The sequence below is a fragment of the Macrotis lagotis genome, chromosome 1, assembly GCF_037893015.1.
Source record: "Macrotis lagotis isolate mMagLag1 chromosome 1, bilby.v1.9.chrom.fasta, whole genome shotgun sequence".
NCBI lineage: Eukaryota > Metazoa > Chordata > Mammalia > Peramelemorphia > Peramelidae > Macrotis > Macrotis lagotis.
Genome location: NC_133658.1, coordinates 367,143,896 through 367,169,699, shown reverse-complemented (window position 1 = coordinate 367,169,699; position 25,804 = coordinate 367,143,896). Strand labels below are relative to the sequence as shown.

Below are 25,804 nucleotides of genomic sequence, written 5' to 3'. Positions count from 1 at the left end.
TATGTGAAAGTATGGTGCTTATTTTGAGTGAGATACAGAATTTAGGTGAGACAGAGACCCTGCCCTCAAGGAGGTTTGTTTATCTTTCAATGTCCATATTTCAAAAATTTATCTCAAACTATGTATAATGGAATAAAAACATAAGTTAAAAAAAGTAGATTAACAAATATTTGTATGTGAGCCCTCTGCAGACTGGTTTAAAAAAAAACAAGGCTAGCCAAGTTTTTAAATTCCATAAATATCATAATAAATACATAGAAATATTATAAACCATAAGAAAATATTTCAAACATAGTAATTTTAGGTTACTACTTTTTAATTTTTACTTTTTCATTTATATTCAAATTGAAATAAAATGAAAAATTTGGAAGTAAATTGCTATTAAAATTGCCAGGCATGGCATCTACATGGAGAGTTCAGTTTTGTTAAAAACAATAAGTTTTTTTAAAAGAATGCAATTTAAACATTTACCCTTTTATAGATAACCATGGTAATTATTTTTTGCTAGTAGCCTAATTTTTTTCTTTCCTTTTGCATGATTTCTAAACAATTAAAATGTCCAAATTGAAATTAATTCCCTCCTCTCATTTGCAACTGCTTCAAAATCCCTTCTGCAAGATTTCTTTTATGAAAAATATTGGCAAATTTTCAGATTAGAAACAATGGATATTTTGATTGTTGTGTTTATCTTGATAACTACTGTATAAAAGTTGTTTGCAAATATTTTAAAAAAGTTGATTCTTCACTTAGAGAATAGCTATAAATATTATGAGTAAAGACTTAGGTAGACTTTTTGCATAGCTCCTACCATCCATGCTTTTTTGTGCAGTTTTCTTCCCTTCTCTTTTTATTTCCCTTCTCAAGTTTTCCATACAAAAATGGTCCCAATCCATCTAACATGAGGCTAGAAGACAGGCACCAGACAATGATCATAACTGTCACTGCTGAAGTCATTTGAAGTTTACAAGCAATTTCCCAGAGTCCTCCTGTAAAACACCTGAAAAAAAAATAAAGAGTTCAGAGTGGTTCAGAGAAAGTATACTGGATTTAAAGGCAGAAAGATGTGTTCAAATCATCCCTCTGTTCCTTACCACCTATGTTAGCTTGGGTAATTCCTTTACCTCTCTGGGCCTCAGTTTCTCATCTGTAAAATGACTGGCAGAACTAAGATCTCTTCCAACTCTAATTTCATGATCCTATGACAACAGTTTTTCTGTAGTAAAAATCTGTATTTTCCAGATAAGAATACAGAGGTTCAAAAAGATTGATTTAATCAAACTTAGCCAGATAATTTAATCAGGATCCCACAGGTTTAGAATTTGAACCCAAGTTTTCTTTCAAGTCTAATGTGCTGTCTACTACATACTGGAGCTGGTTTTGTAAAGAAAATAATCTTTTTTTTTTAAATTAATGCTTTGAATAACTTGGCTTTCCATCTTTCAACCTTACTTTCTCCCTACTATTTTATCTTTTTTGTAAATTTGGATCTTCCTTTTGTTCTTCTTTAAGACAGGGTGGAACCTATGTTGAGGGGTTACCTTATGGGTGTTTTGTAGCAGGGATGTGCTAGTAAATGTTTAAGAGCAAATTGGACATCCCCTCCCCCAACCATAAAAAAGGATGCAGTATATACTTTTAAGTTTGATTTAAATTACAATTTTTCTGTATCACTTCCTTAAGTCTAAATTATCGACAAAACAGTAAATTAAGCAAGGTGGTATGATGAATGGAGCACTAGGCTTGAAATCAGGAAAACTAATCTTCTGGAGTTCAATTCTGATCTTAGATGTTTACTAGCTGTGTGATCCTGGGCAAGTCACTTAACCCTGTTTGCCTCAGTCTTCCTCTGTAAAATGACAAAGGAAATGGCAAACCACTCCAGTATCTTTGCCAAGAAAGCCCCAAATGAGGTCGTAAAAAAACAGGACACAACTGAAATGACTAAAGAACAAAATTAACTTTCAGTATTTGCCAGTCCCCTAGGTGTAAATGCTTACATGAAACATTTAACAGCAGGTTCTCACAAGTCTGTTGGAGCTAACTCTAGCACACCCCTACTTGTATATGATTCAGTTATTTTTCAAATGAAATAAACAGGCCTCTTCTCTTCTTTTCTTTTCTAGGGCATACAGAGCATCTAATGAGAAGAATTTACCAAGCAATGCTACACTGTAGGTGCTGAGAAGACTGGGACTAGAGGGGGGGAGGGGGGAAATAACTAAGTGAATGAATGAAATGGCAGCACCTATTTGAAAAGCATTCAAACCCTCATAGACTCAATTCCACAAGAACAATGTCCAAGAAAGGACGGAGTAAGGGCGAGAAGCCTGAGGCCCTGATTGTGGCTCTTCAGGCTGCCAATGAAGACCTCAGGACCAAGCTCACTGACATTCAGATAGAACTGCACCAGGAGAAGTCTAAGGTGAGTTGGAAAGGACAAGTCATCCAGGAGCCATTGGCCTTTTATCCAGGAAACAACAAAAGCCTACCCTACAGAGATGTCACATTCTCCCCAAACCTTCTTAGATGGTCATGGTATCAAAAATGCCCACGGACTTTTCCCAGGTGAAGCATCACCACCTAGGCATAATGGCACAATGGAGAGAGCTGTGAACCACAAACCAGGAGACTATAGTTTATTTCTTGACTCTGTCACTTACCAATAACTGTGACATCATGAAAAGAATGCTGACTTTATCTTGCTATATGCCCTTAAGCAAATCTCAGGTTTTTCTAGGTTTACAAATAGTCAGATTCTTTTTTTTTTAGGTTTTTTTGCAAGGCAAATGGGGTTAAGTGGCTTGCCCAAGGCCACACAGCTAGGTAATTATTAAGTGTCTGAGACCAGATTTGAACCCAGGTACTCCTGACTCCAAGGCCGGTGCTTTATCCACTACGCCACCTAGCTGCCCCAGTCAGATTCTTTATGCTTCATTTATTTTCAACCCTTCTTTTATAATTGAAGGAACCAAGGTTTACAGAAATTAAGTAACTTGGGAGGTGGAATTCAATTCCATGTCTTTTATCATCAAGTCCAGTAGCCCTTCCAGGATACCATACAGCCTTCATAGGGTAAACTGGATGATCTATCAGATCCATTTCAGCTTAAACAATTTATATAAAACAATTCTGCCTCCTCCTTCTCTTTTCCTCCAACTTCTTTTTCTCCTCTACAGTTAGCTTATACTAAGGAATTGACTTCATATTTGACCTCAATTACGTAGTTGTGTGACCCTGAACAAATCTACTTCAGTGTACTCATCCGCAAAATGGAGACAATAATGGTAATTTCTTCTCAAGGCTGTTGTGAGGATAAAACAAGATAATATTTTTAAATGCTTTGCCAACTTTAAAGTGCTGTGTAAATACTAGCTACTATACAAATATGATTACTATGTGTACATAGGTTTTTAAGATTTACAAGAAGTATCCATAACATAGTGAGAAATACAGTGTATTATTATTTCCATTTTCTATTTTAGTAAATTGGAGCCAAAATTAGTCATTTAACCTCTTTGAGGCTCAGTTTCCTCATCTATAAAATGAGAACATTGAAATATATTTTCTCTAAGGTCCCTTCCAACTCTAAGTCCTTGAATCCTATAGTGGAGAATCAAAATTACTTGCCTAAAGTCTCACACAGAAGAGAGTAGAATTTGCAACCCAGGTATATACATTCCAAATGTACTGATTTTTTTACTAAATTAAGAGGAACCTGTCAAAAGAAAGAAGGAAAGAAAGAAAGAAAGAAAGAAAGAAAGAAAGAAAGAAAGAAAGAAAGAAAGAAAGAAAGAAAGAAAGAAAGAAAGAAGGAAAGAAAGAAAGAAAGAAAGAAAGAAAGAAAGAAAGAAAGAAAGAAAGAAAGAAAGAAAGAAAGAAAGAAAGAGGAGGAGAAGGAAGGAAGGAAGGAAGGGAGGGAGGGAGGGAGGGAAGGATGGAAGGAAGGAAGGAAAAGGAGGAAGGAAAAATCTTTTTTATTGCAAAAAAAAGATAAATTAAAACTAAAGCTAAAAATAAACTAAAACCCAAGATAACTATGTAACCAAACCCTATTTTTAAAATAAAATATAAAACTCTTGCATAATAAAAAGAACAGGAAAGTTGGGATTCAGAATTGAACTTGTGAGAAGATTGATCTATGCACCCTGTGAGATCCTTTCTATTATAGAGATTACATGAATTCCACCACTAATTATGTGATTTCCCTGAGCCTCCATTTTCCCATCTGAAAAGATGACCTCAAACCTTTGTCCTACTCTAAACTCCAGGATTTATAATTCAGTAGTTTTATCTTGTTCTTGGGTAAAGGAGCAGTTTCAGGAGCTGGCAGAGCCTTTAAAGATCATGTAGTTGAATTCCAGTTTTTTCTAGCCAAGGAAATTGATGCGTACAGAGCTCAAATGGCTTTCCCACAGTAATAGAGAGAATAATTGACAGCTCTGGAATTTGAAGACTTTCTAACTCTACTCTTCTAATGCCACAACCATGTGTTACCCGAGGCTATGTCCATCCTTTTCCTATCCCTGAAACATGAGATAACTGTTTCCACATCATATTTATTAAGCCTGATCCAAAGAGATTGGGAAAATTGAGTTCTTTGTATCAAATAGGAAAACTTGTCACATCCTGAACTAGATGTACTCAAATGGATATCTAAATATTCAAGTTTCTTTTGTTATCCTTGTCCTCCCTAAAGAAGCTCTCATCTCTGATCTCCACCATGGCACAAATGCTGAAATTTATTCTGATTTCCCAGTCCCTCTCCCAATCCCCCTCCCCCCCTTACAGATCACCAAGATTTTCCTTCTCATCTCTCATAGCACTTTATTTTCTCCTCTCTAATGTGCAGTATGACATAAAGGGTATCCTTTTATGGATAATGACTCAGGCTTAAAACTCTGCCTTTTTTTACAAGTGAGTTATGTCTCTCTAGGATGATCACTTCTCAATACACCTCAAAAATCTCAAAGAATAGAATAGGCAAGGAAGTTTCCCCAACAAGAGATCACTTTACCAGTAAAATCACAGGTTAACATATCCACACAAAAATTTTTAAAAATCCATGCACTTATTGCTTAATACTGTTCTGTGAGAATGGAGATCTTATCTTTACTAAATGTGATATATTTCTTCCACCTTCCCACACCCACTTCTTGTGCAGTGCTCTGTACTGAGTAGGAGCTCAATAAATTTCAGTTGTACATTTTACTTTATGGAAATAATTTTCTCTCCAACCTGAGTAGTAAATAAAGTTATAATCCCGCTCTCTTTACTTACTTTAATAAATCTGCAGTGCCCAAGAAAAAGCAGTAATAATAACAATTACTACTACTACTACTACTACTACTACTACTACTACTACTACTACTACTACTACTACTCTCATTTATATAAGTGCTTTGTGGTTTGCAAAATGACTAGGAGTGATTATCTTGAGTCTCACAATAACTTCATAAGATAGATACTGTAAGTGACCACATTTTTTAAATTAGGAAAGTAAGGCTTAGAAAGTTTCATTCACTTGCACCGAATCACTTAGCTGGTGTCTTAAAGGAGCCTGGAAACAGATGGGATTAGAGGAGTTCTAAGTCCCTTCCAGCTCTAAATTCTATGTTCTAAGATGCTTTCAGCTCTATGCTGTAAATTCTAAGGTCCTTTCAGCTTTAGCATACTGTGTTCTCAATCCAATCCAAAAAAAAAAAAAACATTGTGTCTATTATTGCCAGACACTATGCTAAGTGTTGGGTATATAATTAAGAATAAGAAAGACATTCCTGCCCTCAAGGAGTTTACAGTCTAAAGGGGCAGGCAGAAAAGCAGAGGTGAGGGATGAGACACCAGGAGATACCTTATTAAAAACTGGAATGAGTAGCAGATGCAAAGAGGAGTGAGCTTAGAATCTTGTTTCTATAAAGAAAAGTATTAGGAGTTTGGTATTCCTCTATCTAGCCTTCCAATCAGAGGGGAGAGGAGACTAAAGTATTAATAGGTTAGCAGCATGAGTGCTAAGTTTAAAAGTGATGAGCTTATCCTGGAGGAGGGAGGAATCTTATTGTGGAATTGCGTATTGTGAAAACATACAGGGCAGCAGATGCAAAGTGGAGTGTTCTGAGATGACTTCCAACACTGACATTCTTTGCTAACTTTAATGATTAGGTTAAAGGGTTCTGTTTTAACTTTGGAAAAAGTAGAGTGAAAGGATGAAGCCAACATCTGACTAACATCAATCCTTCTTAAGTTTTATAACCATTATATTCCAGCTCATTCAAAGCCTAACAAATAGATTGAATTTAAAAAGAAACAAAGTATCAAAAAGCACACATTCTTCCCAGTTCACAATATAAACTCTAAAATCGGGTTCACCTTAAGTTTGGGAAAGGCTAAATGTTTAATCTGAATGCCAGTTTCTAAACAAACTATGAAACAAAGAGATGAAATTAGCACCCCTTTTGCAGGGAATATGAGTATGTTGGCAAGGATTTTAATGAACAGATTTGCCTTGTTCCTTTCTACTTTTTTTTCTTCTAGTATTTACTACATTAGGTGTCTGGATAAATAAGAATTCCAGTTGACTACTTATATACAATACTCACCAGACTTGCAGCAACCTTCTCAAGGGCAAGAGTAATTAAGAGAACCTATGTAATAAAGTAGTTTTATTATAAATAATTAGTTATGATTTCAAAGGACGCACCTTGAGAGGGAGAATACAAACTAAACCAAGAAAGTAGTTAGTGCTCCATATTTCTTTTTTAGAATAGAGATAAATAGAATAAATTAGTTAAATAATAAAAACACTTTAGAAGCTAAAAGAAATTGCCAATACTCAAATACTTAAAAACTTTTATCATGCTTTCCCAGTATTCTACAAAAAATACCCCAAAATCTTTATATCAATTCTTAGATGACATAACCTCCAAGCATCTCATCATGCTAGGCTTGTCTCAACTTTTTGATGTCTTTCCTAATTTGTGATACCTAGAATTGAAGATAATATTTCATATGCCATCCAGTGGAGAGTGAAATTATGACTTCCATCACTGTGATCACCAGATTTCTATGAATGTAGCCCAAAATTTCATTAGCTTTAGGGACTGCCATGGCACACTGATAATACTTCCAGACATTTTCTATATGAAATACTGTTTATCTATGCTGTACATATCTTATACTGTTGCACTTGATTTGTTTGAACCCAAATACTTATATAGGACTTTGCCATCATATGTTCTATATTTTATCTTTAGTAGATTTAACTCTTTGTTCTGGTTTGCTGAGATCTTTTTGGCTTCTAAGTATGATTCACAGTGTTGACAATCTGTTCTAGTTCCAATGTAATCTGTAAAAGTTGAGAAGCATGAAGTTATACCATCATTCATGTCATTGATAACAATGTTACAATTCAGTGATCCTTCTTCTAATCATTCTCTGTATGACATTCTTCCACTCTCCTATGTCCTAAGTTAAAATTCCCTTCTGCTTCACCATATTGGTTTTCTTTTGTTTTCCTCTTAAAGCACTTCATGCATTCATTCAAGTAACTCTTTGTTCCCTCAGCTAACCTGTATTATAGAGGGTTATGTCTCAGTTTACAAGTTCCTTCTTTAAATATTCACAAATCATCCCTTCCCTAGCATGTTCTACCATTTTTCCAGGAATGAGGGTCATGCTCACTAGACTTTAATGAAAATTGAAGCATATGATCACCTTTGGTTTTGTGATACCATTTGTTCTTGAAGAGTTTTCAAAAATAAATGACAAAGGCTCAGAAAATCATATCCACAAGTTCTTCTAGCACTGTGGGATATAGTCTATCTGGACTCACTGAGAACAAATGAACACTGCATTAGAATCCTTTCCAATTATTTGGGTTTTAGGGGCAGCTAGATGAATAGAGCTTGGGCCCTGGAGTCAGGAAGACCACCTGAGTTCAAATTCAAACTCAAACACTTGATACTTACTAGCTCTGTGATCTTGGGCAAGTCACTTAACCTCATTGCCCCACAAAAACAATTATTTAGGTTTTCAACTTCTTGTTAATTATTTTTTCTATTCATCTCAATCCAGAGAACATTCTTTTTGGTTTAAACAAATAGAAGTAATGAAATAAGAGTTGGATAAATTTGCTCCCTCTCAATCATGTCTTGTAGTTGTCCCTTCTGCCCCAGGAGTTTTACTTCTTTGATCTTCTTTTTGTCCTTAATACAATTCTTTAAGAAGCTCTTAGCATATATTGCCAAATGTAGTGAAGTAGATAGCAGGCTAGCTTGGCATGAATGAAATGAAGGAAGGGTAGAAGGAAAGAAGGAAGGAAGGAAGGAAGGAAGGAAGGAAGGAAGGAAGGAAGGAAGGAAGGAAGGAAGGAAGGAAGGAGGAAAGAAGGAAGAAGGGAGGGAGGGAGGAAGGGAGGGAGGGAAGAAGGCAAGTTTAGTTTGTGCAGAGAATTATAAAGCACTGGTGATACAAATAGAAAAAGCATGACAGTCCTTGTTATCAAGTAGTCATACTTTGACTGGGGCAATCAATATATATAAAAGAAAATTCAACTGTTTGATACAAAAGCCTGAACATCCTAAGAGTTTAATGGCAAGTTATGGAAGTCATTAGGTTATATCAATGTCAGATGACAAGGCATGGATATAGGGCAGATGGTAATACCTACTGCCTGAAGAACAAGAGGAGGCAGTGGCAGGACAGTTGGTAATGTCAAATGGTCATTCTTTTCTTCTCCAAGTCATCTGAGTGGTCAAATAGCTCTCATGAGTTTGAGGTGGTCTGAAACTGGGAAGGAGGGGAAAGGAAGGTGAAGCCAAAAGGGGAAAGCTATCTACCCCCTCAAGCCTCCTGACGAATTCTAAGTTGGCTGAGGCAGGGGAGAGATCATACCGGAAGGAACCAGTGGGGGAAAGAACATGGGTTCAAGTCCACTATTAGATACCACGAACGTCAGTTTTCTCAATTGTAAAATGAGAATCGTAATGGAGTCAATCTAATGAGTTACTATCGAGGATCAGATAAGACAAAGTATATCAAGAATCTTATACACCTTAAAGTGTTTTGTGAAAGTTCTTATTTTTTTTTTTTGTTTTTGTGCTCTAGGTGTCAAAACTCGAAAGAGAGAAAACTCAAGAAACCAAACGGATCCGTGAATTGGAGCAGCGCAAACATACGGTCTTGGTCACTGAGCTCAAAGCCAAACTCCATGAGGAAAAAATGAAGGAACTGCAGGCCGTCCGAGAGAACCTGATCAAGCAGCATGAGCAGGAGATGTCACGGACGGTCAAAGTACGTGATGGGGAGATCCAGAGGCTCAAGTCAGCCCTGTTTGCCCTCCGGGATGGCAGCAGTGACAAAGTAAGGACAGCGTTGACCATTGAGGCCCGGGAGGAGGCCCGGAAACTCTTTGATTCAGAACGCCTCAAGCTTCTACAGGAGATCACTGACCTCAAGTCAGCCAAAAAGCAGGTGGATGAAGCACTGAACAATATGATCCAGGCCGACAAAATCAAGGCTGGAGACCTGAGGAGTGAGCACCAGTCCCACCAGGAAGCCATCTCCAAGATTAAATGGGAATGTGAACGCGACATCAGGAGGCTGGTTAGTAGAAGAACTAGGCAGGGGCTAATGGAAGTCCATTTTTCCTGAGATTACTATATTACCTACTACACATTGGAAATGAGTCTCCATATCATAGCTTCTATAAACTGGTTAACTGACAACTGTCCCTGAAAACACAAGGGAATTAATTGCATGAACCATACCCCACCCACCCACCCCCACACACATACACCAGAATTGGAGATTGTGCAATAAAAGTCCTTTGATTTCACCTTTCTGTCCTGGAAATTGTGCTCCTACAATGCTTAATTACACTAAGAGCTTACATTTCTATGATGGTTAAAGGTTTACAAAGGATTAAAAAAAACCCCAAAGGATTTAAAGGCTTTACAGCTATCCTAAATAGAAATTGTAGCCATAATGGAAGAAAAAAATAACATCAGATGGAGAGGTAGAACTGGGTTCAAATCATTTAAGACACATCTATCTCTTTAAAGTTCCATGTGGGATTTTCTTAGCAAGGATATTGGAGTGGTTTGCCATTTCCTTCTCCAGCTTATTTTATAGTTGAGGAACTGAGGCAAATTCAGAATCACACAGCTAGTGAGTGTCTGAAGTTAGATTTGAATTCAATTCTTCCTAACTCCAGGCCTGGTGCTCTAATCACTATACCACATAGTTGCTTATTAATTTAATATATGATTTTGATCAACTCCTTTTCATTCTGGGTTTCAGTTTCCAACACAATCAAAATTAAAGAGATGGTATAGTGGCAGAAGAACTAGCTCTCCTGTCAGATTTCAGTTCATATCTTGCTTTTGAAAATGGTTATATCTGTGAAATGAGGGAATTGGACTAGATGGTCCATCCCTTTCTAAAACTATGATCCCTACAAATCCTATGAATTCATGATCTTATGACTATGAAAAATTATTATAAAACCTTTTAATTAATATTTTATTTGTTTTCTAATTATATACAATAGTAGTTTCTACTTATCATTTTTGTAAAGTTTTGAATTCTACAATTTTTCCCCACCTCCCCACAGAAGGCAGTCTGGTAATATTTACATTGTTTCCATGCTATACATTGATTGAAATTGAATGTGTTGAGAAAAATGAAACCTTTAAGGTTAATGATTTGCTTTCCTCTCCCCTATGAAATATCTAGTGCAGGAATTATTATTCTCATTTTGCAGATAAGGAAATTGAGATCTAGAGAAGTGGATTTTACTTGATGAGATATTCAGCTAGTAAGTGGGTAAAACTCCAACACAAGGTCCCTAGACTATTGAGTTCTATGTCCACTGTACCATGAAGCTTCACAGCAAGCACATTTCTAAAATTGATTCCTTTTGACTCAGAAGTCTCTGAGTAGTTGTCTAAACAGAGATAGCCAAGAGCACTGAACTTGGACTCAGGAGTGGTGGGCTTGAATCCTAGTCTTGACAATAACTATAGGACCTTGGACATCACTTCATCTGAAGATTAACCCAAGTGCAGAGAAGTTCATCTCCAAAAGTGAGGACCCAAAGGGTTTTTTTAAGTTCTTTTTTGTTTTTGTTTATGTTTTGCCACAACCACTTGTAAGGGCAATCACCTAAGTCATGGAGAAGCTGGGATCTATATTGGTCTGAAGGAACATCCAGGCAACTATAGATTTAAGAAATCATGAAATAAGTTTAGTTATCATAAAACCAATCTGCTTTTTTGACCCAAACATATCCAGCCCTACTGTGTTATGAGATTAATCACAATTTTTGAAAAATTGTTTTTATTTCAATTTGCTTATATTTGGGGGTATAGAGGAAATAACACTGAGTTTAAAATTAGGAAGCTTGGTCTGAATCTTAGCTCTGTTATTTATTACTGATGTTACCTTGGGCAATTCCCTACCCACCTCTGTGTACCAGCTTCTTTATCAGAAAAAAAAAGCAAAAACAAAAATCTCTGAGGGCCCTTCTAGCTATGATTCGTTTTTCTAACTGTTGGGGTTCTCACTTCTATAATATTGTGGTTTGGTGATGGAAGTCTGAGAAAGAATTCATGGGATGTGAAGCTCTCTCCCAGGCAAGAGGGCATTTTATTTGGCACTGTGCTGTTCTGAAAATTGGGAGATACTCTAGCAAAGGGGTATCTGATTTATCCTTGTTTATGTAGGGAAAAAGAAAGAAGGAAGAGAGAAGAAATGATCTCAGGCAAATAGTTGTCTGGATGTCAGAAGTTGGTACTTATAAAAAGGATTTTTGAAAATCAAAGAATACTGCAGGTGCTAGAAGTAAACCATTAAATCTCTTGACTGACCTAGGCATAAAGTTAGAAGATAGCCCTATTCTGTGAATCCTGATGACAAATATAGGACTAAAGGCCTTGGCCAAGAGGTAGGAGATAGAGGTTGTGGGGCCAGTCATAATTTGAATTCCTGATTTCAGCAAGGACCCAGAAAGGATATTTAGAGTAGATCTTAATGCTAGGGAGAGGGTTCATAAATTGAGATCCCATCATAACTACTCCACTCAGGGATCCATTTAATAAAGTTGCTAACACTCCCAAAGCCTCAGAGGAATAGAGATAACATGGGCTTAGCTCTGACCTTGGCTAACAGAAAGGAACCTTGCACCATGAACTCAAAAAGTTCCAGGTTAAATGAAAGGCGGGAGGAAGCAATGTTTTACTCTTCAGACCTTTCTCAAGTTCCAATCCACAAGTGGATCCTGTCATTGATGCGACACTTGAAGCATTTCTTTTTGTTGACTTCCTTCCATTGGCTTATGACACCAATAGAATAGACTCTCTAGCTTCCTTTTATAAGGGAAATTGTTCCCTTATCAGAATTTTATTTTTAATCAAAGCAGAGGGAATTTTTTTCATGCTCCCTAAAGATAAACCCAGGTCTAGAGAAGTCAAAGTTTGCTTTTGTCTGTCACAATCTCCCTGTTTCACATATACACTCCTCTTAGAAACCATTTAATCCAACCCCTAAAAGTATTTTTACATTTGTGTAAAGAGCAGATAAACCTTAAAGTATTACTTCCCTTCTCCACGTTTTCCTCTTTGTATTTGAATATGAAGAGAACAAAATAAAGTTAAGGTAATAAAACTCCCAAAATGTAATTTATAGGCATCAGCTGGAGGGTGGGGAGGGCTTGCAAAGTCAGGGACCTTCTTGGCACCTCTAAAATTCTGTAGTACTTTAAAAATGGGTCCATTATTTCAACTGATCCTCACCTAGGTAGGACAGACATTATGAGTCCCATGATCAAAATATCAAGACATGGTAGGGGCTTGGTGGGATAACTTCATGATCACAGAACTAATCAAGGGCAGAATCAGGATTAGAACCCAGGGCTTTTGCCATCAAAGTCAGTTCACTTTTCACTATATCATTTTGCCCTATATGTCTTGGTATTTGGAACATGAGAATCATAATATTTGTCTTACCTAGGGCTTTGTGAGGATCAATTGAAGTAATGGACCTAGAAGTGCTTATCTTAAATGAAAGCAGACTTGATTTTAGTTTGTTTGTTAAAGTTTAGAATCAAAGATTGCTCAAACTGAAAAAGGCTTTAGAGATGCCATACCCTGATCTCTTTTTACAATTGAAGAAACTGAGGTCCAGAGAAGTATTTAAGATCATAGATTAAGAGTGATAAATGACCTCCAAGGTCATTCGGTCAAACTCCTAATTTTACAAATGAGGAAACTGAGGCACAGAAAGATTAAATGATTTGTTCAAGGTCCCAGAAGAATTTCAGTCCAAGTTGTTGACTCGAGACTGCACAGTAACATTAAAGTGACCTGTTTTTGTTTTTGTTTTTGTTTTCCTACTTGTTCAAGTATCTAGCAAATGGAAGAATTGAGATCCTCACTCCAAGTCCATAATCATTATCATTCCCCTACATCTTCTTTGCAATAAGCATTCTCACAGAAGGGATGGGGTGTTACATTATTTCCTCTCTAATTATAACAATCTGATTGGTTTTCAGATTGTCCTTCTCAATAGACATTAGCCACTTACTTGCTATACTAAGAAATGCAGCAAAGGTGTTTTACCTAAGTGTTCACTGTTTAGGTTATACCAACACCTATCTGGATATAAAATAACAAGGGTCGTGGAAAATTGTAACCAAAACTACAAGCCACTGTTCTGTCAAATTAATATGTGAGTCAAAAAGGTGCAACATTGGTTTTTTTTGGTTTCCAGTGCTTATGTACCATCTGGGCATTAGTGATACATTGAAAAATAAACCTTTTAATTCAGTGGGACAAATTCAATGTGCCATCCAGTCAATAAATCTTGTCCTATTGGTCTTAAAGTATAAGGCCACCCCCTAAACATATACATTTTGAATTCAATAAATATTTTTAAATTACCAGGTATGTGATCTTGGATAAGTCACTTAACCTCTTTGCCTCAGTTTCTTTATCTGTTAAATGAGGACACTGGAATTAATAGACCTTATTGTCCCTTCCAACTCTAAGTCTACAATCCTACAGTGACATTATGCACAAGACCTTGAACTTGGATTTGAAGGGGATACATGAAAACTGACAAAACACTTGCCTTCAAGGAACCTATCATCTAAAAGTGTATATATATGACTTATTCGTAAATAAGTGTGGTACAAGGCAGAATATGAAAGCAATAAAGGAGAAAGCCAAATGAAGTAGCCTGGGAAAATCAGAAGAGGAAAGACTACTTTGTTTGAAAAAGATCTTGGACAACTTCATGGAGAATATCAGCCCCATTCCCAATAGAATGCAAACTTTTTTGAGGGTAGAGACCTTTTTAAAGTTGTTGGGTTTTTCCCCTACTAGCTAACACAAAGGCTCAATTCGAAAATGTTTAATTAAGTAGATTGAATTGAGGAAGGAGCACTAAGGTTAAAACTTCAAAGAAAAGGATTTCTTTAGCAGACTATGGAAAGAGTATCTTTCTTTTGTTGTTCAATTGTATCCAATTCTTCAACCCCATTTAGGGTTTTCTTGGCAATAATATTAGAGTATATTGCCATTGCCTTCTCTGATCATTGAGGTCATCAGGGTTACTTGACTTTTCCAAGGTAATACAGCTAGTAAGTGTCTGAGCCAGAATTGAACTCAAGGTGAGTCTTCTTGACTCCAGATCCAGTGCTCTATCCACTACACCACCCAAGTATTTTCCTGGTCTCTGCAAAAAATTCATGGAGGCAGAAGTTGGAATGAGATTGGAATTGAAGAGTCAATAATTTGGTTAAAATGGAAAATCTGCAAAGAGGAGTGTGCAATCCCAGGTTAAGAAATTAGTCCTTTCCAAGTTTGCTCCTATGATCATATAGCAAAGTTTAATGTAATGGCTGAGCTTGATATAGCCTGTAGAGTTTACGGCGTGCTTATATAATCTATCTCATTTGATCCACACAACCATGTGGAATTAATAATGCATGCATTTTTATAATTTATTGTAGATGAGAGATTAAGGTAGTATAGTGGATAGTGAACTGGCCTCTGAAGCAGGAAGACCCATTTCAAAGGGGAAAAGGAAGCCATGGGAGATTTTTGAGTAGAAGAGTAGTATAGTCAGAGCTATGCATCAGGAAGATTTTTTGGCAATTAACTCTCTGAAAAAGGAATTAAAGGAGGAGGAAGTCAAAGAGGCAGGTCAATAGGCTATTTATGATAGTCCATACGGTAATGAGGGCCTGAAATAGTTTAGTAGAAGAAAAGTTAGGGGATATTAAAAGTGAATTGAACACAGACAGTGCATCATAAATATTAATTTGTAAAAGGTATAATGATATTACTGTACTTTTTCTCTAGAAAGTAATGTAATACAATGAATTTTATTTTTTAAGAGACAAAGAGTGAAGTAATAAAAAGAGCCCTGGGTCTAATTGAAAACAACTAAGATTTGAGTGATAGCTCTGTTATTATCCATGTACCCTGGGGCAAGCTATTTTAGCCCCCACCATTTCCTCTGAGTTCTCAAAGCATTTCAAAATATAGGAAACCTCTCTCACACAAAGATACTCCACAATAGCACAATAGGGAAAGTACAAAAGTTGAAATTAGAAGACTTGGGTTCAGATCCTGCCTTGATCACTTACTGTTGTGTGCTTTTGGGCAAGTTCATTTACACTAGCCAGAGTTAGCTTCTCTGGAAACTGAAGCCACTGGTCTTTATGGCCTCTAGGCCATCTTTCCTACTCTAAATTCATGCTCCTAAACTGATGCCATATATCAGTGAACTGTGTCATCTGGGATCCATCCCCCTACTTACAAACACTAATTCCTTTACAACTTTGTGACTTGGAGCTAAGGCTGTTGCTAAGCTTCTAGGACATGGATAAGGAACGCACACTTTATGTCAAAATCCCTCCAAACTCTTCTCAGGACTGGGAATTTTTGTGGGACCCAAAGTAATATAGTCACCATAGCTTAAGAATATGAGTCTAATCCATTTAACCCTTCCTTACTTCTAATAACAATGGCCAACATTTCTATAGTACTTTAAAGTTTACATTGTGTTTTTTCTTATAACAGCCCTAGGATGTTGTGAGTATAAAGAATATTTTTATAGGAATCTGTGAATTCATCAGTGAACCGAATTCCCAGTGAGGAAATGCTCTAGAGATCTACCCATATCCTCATACACTCCTTGGGAGTAGCCAAGGACACAAAGAAGCAAATGACTCACCCAAAGTCACTTGTTATTAGAGGGTGAATTTGAACCCAAGTTTTTCTTGAGTCAGTCTCCCTAACCATAATAATGACACCATACTGTGGAATACTGACGCTCAAACTAATTATTACTATTTCTATTTGACCAGTGAGGAAAGTGAGGTTCAAAGAAATAAGTTGTTTTGGCCACAGAATCATAGGAAGAAAGGGAAACAAATACATTTTAAGCATCTATTATGTGACAAGCACTCTGCTCAGCACTTTACAAATAATGTCTATTTTACTCTTACAACAACCTTGGGAGTAAGTGGTGTTATTATTGTATAGTTTGAGGAAGCTGGGGCAAACAATAGTTAAATGACTTTCCCAGGGTCACATAGGTAATGGGCAGGTCTGAACTCAGATCTTTCTGACTCCAAGCCCATGAACTGTGCTATCTGACAGCCAGATGACTAGTAAGTGTCAGAGTCACTTATTCAAACTTTATTCTTGACTATGAGACTGGTGCCCTTTCTCTAACACCACAACATCTATACGCAATTATCAGACTCTGGGAAGAGCTAAGATCTTAAAAATGAAGAGGTGTCAAATGAGAAAGCTCTGGGACAAATTTCATTAAGTTGAAGAAGGCCATATTCATTATTTATGAAAATAATCATTAGATTTATTATTGGGGCGGCTAGGTGATGCAATGGATAGAGAACTGGCTCTGGAGTCAGGAGTACCTGAGTTCAAATCCGACCTCAGACACTTAATAATTACCTAGCTATGTGGCATTGGGCAAGCCACTTAATCCTATTTGCCTTGCAAAAACCTAAAAAAAAAGAATATTTTATTTTTGTGATGATATCAATTATTACCATCAGACAATAAGCACTTAGTAAGCACCTACTATGTGCCAGGAAGATAGATGGCACAGTGAGTAGAGCACTGTCTCTGAAGTAAGAAGGACCTGAGTTCAAATTCAGTTGTGTGACCCTGGGCAAGTCACTTAACCCTGATGGCCTCACATCCAGCGTTATCTCCAGTCATACTAATCTTTATCTGGCCACTGGACCCAGATGGCTCCAGAGGAAAAAGTGAGCCTGGTAACTTTGTGCAGCACCTCTCACTTAAAACCAACACATTTGCATGCCATGGCCTCACCTCCCTGATGTCCTCTTCTAGAATGAAGGACAAACATTAACCCTACTCACCTGTTCCCACTAATCAAACTTCTCAATGTCCCTGTCAATTTTCTATGATCATAAATTGTACTATTAACATAACCCCAGGAAAGTCACTTAACCCTATTTGTCTCAGTTTCTTCATCTGTAAAATGACCTGGAAAAGAAATGGCAAACCATTTCAGGATCTTTGCCAAAAACAAAAACAAAAACAAATGAGTCACAAAGAGTCACACATATTAGACACAGTTGAACAACAAAAAGATCAGATGCAATTTTTTTTTGACACAGGGAATTTCATTAGGCATCTCCTATACCAATGGTGTGCAGTAGATAGAATGGCAGTTCTGAAATCAGAAAGACTCATCTTCCTGCATTCAAATCTGGCCCCAGACCTTTATAAGCTGTGTAACCCTGGGAAAATCTCTTAACCCTGTTTGCCTCAGTTTCCTCATCTATAAATGAACTGGAGAAGGAAATGGCAAATCACTCTAGTATCTTTGCCAAGAAAACCCCAAAAGGGATTCAATGAAGAGTTGGATGTGACTAAAATGACTGGACAACAAAACAACATACCAGTGAAATCACAGGTAAAGTCTTAAAAGAGAAAAAAATAGAGAGATAGATAGATAGATGAAGAAACAGAGAGTCAGACAGGTTAAAAGTTTTACCCAAGTTTATACAATCAATTTTTGTCAGTCCCAGATTTCCAAGTCAGATTTTATGATTCCAAATCCAAGTGTCCTTTCAACTGTGTCATAGTTCTCCCCTTATGTCATAGTATTATTTCAACTGAATGCATTACAGAATATTCATATATACAAGCAAATACACTCAGACATCTCAATGAGCTATCTTGTTGCTGTTTTTAAGACTTTCTCCTAGACATACTTAAGATGTGCAATCCCTTCCTTCCTGAAACAGAAGAACAGATCTGAGTCTGAATCCTGCTTTTTCCACTTACTATACTTATATGGTCCTGGGTAACTCACTTTACTTCTCCTTGACCTTCATTTCCTTAGGAAATGAGATAATCTTTTTTGGAACACTTAGCAAAGTGACTGGTACATAATAGATGTTTAATAAATGCTTATTCCCTTTCCTCATCTTTGGAATGGACGAGTTGGATTAATAGGCTTGAAAGATTCTTCCCACTATACATAGTCTCATGATATAGGCACCTTGTATATTGGAAAGAATTGTGAATTTAAGATCATAAGACCTGGCTTCAAGTCCCAGTTTTGCCACTCCCATTGTAAACTTGAGCCAACTCCTAACTGATTTTGCAAGTAGTGGGTATATTCTCTTTAGGTCGGTTTATTTCTCTGTAAAATTTAGCATTTAAGTTTAATAATATCTAAAGAGAGCTCATCCTTTCATATGAATGATGATAGTTATTCATTAAATTCTCCACATAATTCAATAGCAAAAGGACTGTTAATCAAGGAAAACAAGTTAAATTCTCATTGTTGCTGTAGTTTTCATAGCAAGGGAGCTAAGCATAACGTGATGGAAGAAAGCTAGATTTGGAAACACAGGACTTTCACACCAAGTCCTTAGTCTGCCTCTTATTTTCTGTGATTCTACTATTTACCATCTGCTATGACCTTGGGCAAATCTCAGTGCCTAAATTTACCTTCTATAAAATAAGAGGGTAACAGTAGAAGATCCCCAAGGATCCTTCCAAGTCTGTCATTTTGTGACTTTATGACCTTGATTTGTTTCTCCTTTCATTCAGATGGATGAAATTAAGGCCAAGGACAGGATCATCTTTTCCCTGGAAAAAAGAGTTGGAGACTCAGACAGGCTATGTCCAGAAGCTACAACTTCAAAAGGAGGCTTTGGATGAGCAGCTCTTCCTGGTGAAGGAGGCTGAGTGCAACATGAGCAGCCCCAAACGAGAAATTCCAGGAAGAGCCGGAGATGGTTCTGACCACTGCAGCAGCCCTGTAAGTCGGATCCTGGGAACATGAACTCTGTACCATATTTTATTTATCTGATTTTATAGTTTTCCTGTTAGGCTTTTCCCCACCCCACCCCCATTAGTTCACCTCAGAGAAAATCAATCATACTTCCTCCTACCAAACCATGAGCATCCAGATAATGGGGATTTCTAAACTATAAGCAACAGTCTGGTTTAGCATCCCATTAGTGTGCCCCTGGAGACTTACAAATATCTCTTCCTATCTCCTATGGCTGTGGTTTTAGCCATAGCACACCTGACTGACTTCTAACCTGTGGTCACAATCAGAAGTTAGAGGAAAAAGACTTTTCCTTCAGCCAATATTGGTAATTTTCCCCTGTGGGAGCTGTCAGAATGGAAGTTGGTCAAAAGACTCAAAATCTACAGGAGTCAACATTTATCATCCATTCTTTATTCTAAAAAGAGCCATTAGTGGATTGAAGCCTTTGGAATGGTTGCCTAAAAGCTTCTAGTCTAATTTAACTACCCACAAAATTCCCTCAATGTCTATCATTGGTAGAGACATTACTTTTAAGCCTGCAGTGATGGAATTGAATACGTATATTTGGTTTATATTTTATAGGAGACCTGCCAACTCAACTTACAAGTTATTTAATACCTGCAATACACTGAATAACTCAAATGGGATTTTAAAAAAATTTGTTATTTTAATATCTCAACTTGAGGTCTACTCTAAGGTCTCATGATAGTGTGGAAGTGACCTTGGATTCTCAAGATTATGGCAATGGAGACAAATTCAGGCAGATTTTAATCAAGATGAAAAAGTTCCTAAGAGTCTGCATGTCTGACAGGTAACCTGAAGGAATTTTATCAGCAAATTAGACACAGAGTAAGAAATTTGGGAGTCACAACCATTCCTAAAGTCTGTGTAATAAGTGGGAGAGAGGTTATAATCTACACTAATGGGAGGAATCCTCATATTTAAATTGTCTTAATATCTCCTCCTTTCCTAAGAGACATAGTAGGGAATTTTTTCTCCCAGATGCTCAAGTCTGACCTTGATTGGATGGGAGAATGGTAGGGAGAGATAAAGAAAAGGTCTTTCCTTTTTCCTCACTGACTAAGAAAATGTCCAGTTAGACCCTTCCAGTCTAGGAAGAGAAATTAGAAAAGATTTTATTTTCCTGCGGACTTATGAAAAGTTTGGGATTTGTTTTGGTTACAGGACTTACGAAGAAACCAGAAGAGAATAGCTGAATTGAATGCCACCATAAGAAAGCTAGAGGATAGAAATACATTGCTTGGAGATGAAAGAAATGAGTTGGTATGTATTAAGCCAGTCTTGCTTCCCTTGGGGTCTCAGATACTTTAGGTTAGTTTGAATAGAGAAAGAATAAACCGTAATCATCTCATTGTAAAAAGTCAGTGTCCAAAATAGATAGGCATGGAATCTAGGCTAATTGAACATTAAACCTGGGGTCAGTAAGAGCTGAATTCAAATCCAGTCTCAGATATTTCCTAACTGTGTGATCCTGAGCAAGTCACTTAATCCTGTTTTCCTCAGTTTCTTTATCTATAAGATGAACTGGAGAAGGAAATAAAACTCTCTAGTATATTTGTCAAAAAGCAAACAAATGAGGTCATAGTCATATGTGACCGAAATGAAAATGAGAAGATATTTATTAAGTTGTTAGCACAGTCTATAACATAATGAGAGCTAGAAAAATGCTTATCTGTTCTATTTAATATGCTAATTTAATATAGTTTATGATCTAATAATATTATATTATAATTTAATATAGTTGTTATTTTCCTTCCATTTTCCTTAAGTCTTCATAGTCTGCCATATCATGTTAGGAATAGGACCCTAGATTCTCAAAGGTTGTACCCATAGAAGACAAGATCTGGGAGGTCCTACCAGAAAGATAGGTGACAGACAACAAAATGGACCTGGAGTCAGGAAGACCTGATATCAATCCTGCCTCAAATAATTACTTGATAAATTCACTAACCTCTCTCAGCCTTCATTTCTTAATTGGTAAAATGGCGATGATAATAGCATCTAACTCACAGGATTGTTATGACAATCATATGAGGTAATAAGAGAAAAGTTTTTGTAAATTTTAAACTTTTTATATTTATTTTAAATAAATGAAAACTATTATTATTATTATTGTTATTGTTATTATTGCTATCAAGCTAGAAAGGTCTCCAACTTGACACTTTATGTGCCTGTGTTCTAAGAACCAGTGTAGATAGGTTTAGAAAGTCGTTGCAAATAGATGGCTGAGTAGATAGAGCACTGGTCCTGGAGTCAGGAGGACCTGAATTCAAATCTGAACTCAGACAATAGCTGTTTTACCCTGGGCAAGCCACTTAAGCTTGATTGACCATTAAAAGAAAGAGAAAGAAAGGAAGGAAGGAAGGAAGGAAGGAAGGAAGGAAGGAAGGAAGGAAGGAAGGAAGGAAGGAAGGAAGGAAGGAAGGAAGGAAGGAAGGAAGGAAGGAAGGAAGGAAGGAAGAGGCAGAGAGAGAGAGAAACAGAGAAAAGTTAGAAGTCTGGCCACCAAGTAAAGACTGTTCAGTCCTGGTAACCTATTAAACCAATCTGAGGCAGTTAGATGACACAAAGGACAGATAATTAAATTTCAAATTAGGAAGACCCACATTAGGAAGACCCATTACCTCCAAAACTTTTAAGCTGAGTGATACTGGAGAGCTCACCACCTCTTAGCCTCAGTTTACTCATTTCTAAAGTAAAGAGTATTTTCAATGACTCTAAAATCCTGCTAGCTATAAATCGTCTTCTGATGTACAAAAATATGGAATACTTGTTATTATAGATGACCAGAGGATTATCCATGTTGATCAAGGCATATATCTCTGAAGTATGCCTCTAAATGTCAGTGCCCTGTGAACTCAGTCAAATTTCCTCATACAAATCAAATTATGTTTGTCATTTGGGAGGAAGTGTAAATTGGGAGAAACTAAGCTCAGAGAATCACATCAATGGAAGGGGTCTTCCCATCCTGCCTTTGCCTCAAACCCCATGGTAAGGAAGATTCCTTCCCCTCTAAAATGATCCATACATCTTTGGACAATTTTAATTATGAACAATATTCTCCCCTTCCCCTTATATCGAGCCTAAATATACCTCTTAAAGCCATTTTTCCTAGTCCTGCCCAGACTCTGACACCAAGAACAACAAAGCTAATCTCTCTTCTACCTGAAAGTCCTTTAAATATATATGTTATAGCTCTCATATGACCCTAAATTTTCTCTATGATAACATTACCAATTCCTTAGATTATTAAAGGGCATGGTCTTCAGGTCATTCACTTTTGCTGCCACCTTCTCTGGATATGTTTCAACTTTTTCTTCCTAATGTGTGACGTAAAGAACTGAAAAGGGTTTTCCAATGTGTACATACTAAGGCAGAGTACAGTGGGAGTTCTACCCACCTTTTGCCTTCTGAATACTGTCTGTCAATTTAGTCAAGAATAGTATCAGCCAAATCAACTGCTATTTCAGAATGTATTCTTTTTTGTTTGTTTGTTTGGTTTTTTTTGCGAGGCAATGGAGTGAAGTGACTTGCCTAAGGCCACACAACTAGGCAATTATTAAGTGTCTGAGGTCAGATTTGAACTCAGGTACTCCCGACTCCAGGGCCAGAGCTCTATTCACTGCACCACCTGGCCACCCCTCAGAATTTATTCTTACTGAACTTGACATCCACAAAAGCATCTTTTCTTATGAACTACTACTCTCTATGCATGTGGAGTCTATTTATACTTGTAAAATTGACTTGCTTTTGTTGTTTTTATAATCCAAATGTAAGATTTTACATTAATATCTTTTAAATGTCATCTCATAGAAATCATCTCATTGAAATATTCTTGACTCTTGATCCTTTTATTCACTGGGGTTTGATCTCCCTCCTTCCTTTATATATTTAATAAACATACCATATTCACCTACATGGATAAAAATGTTAAACATCCAGAACCAAGGACAAATCCCTGGACACTCTCACCACCACCTCCTCCCCTTATCCAATCCAAGTCTTAAACATTCGACCTTCTCCTTAACATCTCTAGTGTCTATGCCTTTCTTTCTCCTCACACAACCACAATTCTAGACCAGACTCTAATCACTCTTTGTCTGGACTATTGCAATGATACTCCCTGCCTCAAGCTTCTCCCTCCTCTGATTCATCTTCCATATGGCTAACAAAGAGATTTTCGTAAATCAAAGCTCTGATTATAACATTCCATTTCTCAGTAAACTTCTGAGGCTCCTATTGTCTCTAGGATAAAGTATCAACTTGTCTTTTGGGCACTGACAACCTGTTTCCTTACTTCTTTTCCCGTCCTGTTATACTCCCATTCACATTCCCTAGAATCCAACCAAATTACCCTACCCAAACAACATTCCTTCTCTTGTGTAACCTTTGCATAAGCTATCTCTCATGCCTTGAATTTATTTCTTCCTCAGTTCTATCTCCCATTATCCCTAGTTTACTTCAAAATTTAGTATAAGTTTAAGCTCTAGATTCTATTCTAAGTCTTTCCTGATTTTCTCATGAGCTAATGTGTCTCCCCACCATTTTTTTACCTTGTATTTATTTTATATGTATTTTGGATATACTTATATAGCAAGATTAATTAAGGTCAACCACATTTCCTTGTATGTCACCCCCAAACCTACCAGTTGACTCATTATATTTTATTTTTATAATCCTGGGCTCAAAAGAAATCTATGGGTATGATTGAATAGTTTCTTTTAATTAATAAAATTGTAACATTCACTAATTAATCAATTAGTTAAAACTACCACAGTTCATTTATTTTTATTGAATAAACTGGAGAAATTTTTTTTCCAAATAATACTCATTTAGTAGCAGATAAAATCATTTAAAATAGATATAAATAACTGTAATATTTTAGCTGTGAGAAAGTTTATAGTCATTCAGGTCCTCATTATAATAGCAGGTGGCTCCTCTTCACTTCTAAAAACATAATTTCACCATTTTATTCACTCCATATACTGACTAAATCTTCTAAAAATTATCTTCACACTTCTGCTCAAAATAAGAGTAAAATTGAGACTATCACAAAAAGACTACCCTTTTTGTCCTCTCTTCAGGTATCACAGGAGATGCTTCCAATACACACTGTACTTCACAACTCTTCTCAAATTCTTTTTTAGAATTTTCTTTATAAAAGATCTTTAAAATATAGCAATTAAGAGCCTTGACCAAAAAAATGTATCCCCATGTTCTTCTTCATCTCTTCCACATGTTCTTTAATAGATCCTTATAAATCCAAGATAAAACAATAAAACATACATATTCTGCCATAATCCATAGGGAGAAGTACCTCATAACAAGATCTTTTTTAGCTTACTTGAAATTATCAGCATAAACTATCTTTTCTGAAACATTAGGTTTGACTCTTAAAGATGTAGCTTCTGTGTGTATAATAGTGACAAGTGAAGCACTTATGTGTGTAATGTAGACAATCAATAAACATTTATTAAATGTTATACATGCATACATGTATATATATATATATATATATATATATATAACTTGAATTTTATATACAAATAAATACCCCCCAAAATGTTTTTTAAATTTGATCCTAGGGGTGGCTAGGTGGTGCAGTGGATAGAGCACCGGTACTGAAGTCAGGAGTACCTGAGTTCAAATCTGACCTTAGACACTTAATAATTACCCATCTGTGTGGCATTGGGCAAGCCACTTAACCCCATTGCCTTGCAAAAACTAAAAAAAAAAAATTGATCCTGACTCTCAAAGTACTCGCAATCTTAATGGTGGAGACCACCATGCTAAAAATTGTACACATAAGATATATACAGTATAAATGAAAATCTCAAGGGGAAGACTGGAAATAGAAAGGGGAAACTGAGGGAGCAAGGAAGGACACCTTCAGATGAGGGGATTTAAATTAGTTTTGAAGGAAGCCAGGGAAACCTGAAGGTGGAGGTGAGGAGGCAGAGCATTCGAGCATGGAGAATAGCCATTGAAAAGATGTGGAATCAAGGATTGTTATATCATGTGTAAAGAAGAGCAAGAAGGCCAGTGGATCATTCCACATGTGGAGAAGATGGAGGATGAAAGGAGATTTCTGAAACAATAGTAATATGGACCAGCTGTGGATTTTAAAAGCCAGAGGATTTTTAGATTTGATCCTGGGGTCAATAGGGAACCACCAGAGTTTATTAAGTAGAAGAGTAATATGACCAAGCCAAACTTAGTAAAATCACTTTGGTAGCTGAGTAGAAAGTTTGTTAGGGAGAGGAGAAATTTGAGACAAGAAGAAAAATCAGAAGGCTATTATAAAATTTCAGATGTGAGGTGAGAAGGACCTACACCAGAGGAGTGACTACAAATGGAGAAAGGGAAAATATATTAAAGATGTTATTAAGGTAGAGATGACAAGACTCAGGAATGGATGGATGTGAGTGTAGGAAAG

General features: G+C 36.6%; 1 protein-coding gene and 1 long non-coding RNA gene across 9 annotated transcripts in view; one reads left to right on the top strand and one right to left on the bottom strand.

The window, feature by feature from the left end:
• LOC141505998 (uncharacterized) overlaps positions 1–25,804 on the bottom strand; it is a 285,180-nt gene that overhangs the window by 134,108 nt on the left and 125,268 nt on the right. For 7 of the 8 annotated variants that reach the window (XR_012473743.1, XR_012473742.1, XR_012473741.1 and 4 more), the window contains one exon: positions 809–997. The exons of the other annotated variant lie outside the window; for it this stretch is intronic. This is a non-coding gene — a long non-coding RNA (uncharacterized LOC141505998). The remainder of the gene's footprint in view (positions 1–808; positions 998–25,804) is intronic. 8 annotated transcript variants of the gene reach the window in all.
• The window catches only part of JAKMIP2 (janus kinase and microtubule interacting protein 2), a 207,270-nt gene that overhangs the window by 122,798 nt on the left and 58,668 nt on the right, over positions 1–25,804 (top strand). The window contains 5 exon segments of the mRNA XM_074212375.1: positions 2,124–2,422; positions 9,100–9,597; positions 19,122–19,166; positions 19,168–19,332; positions 20,533–20,631. Coding sequence (XP_074068476.1) covers positions 2,231–2,422; positions 9,100–9,597; positions 19,122–19,166; positions 19,168–19,332; positions 20,533–20,631 — 999 coding nt within the window. The 5' untranslated portion in view covers positions 2,124–2,230.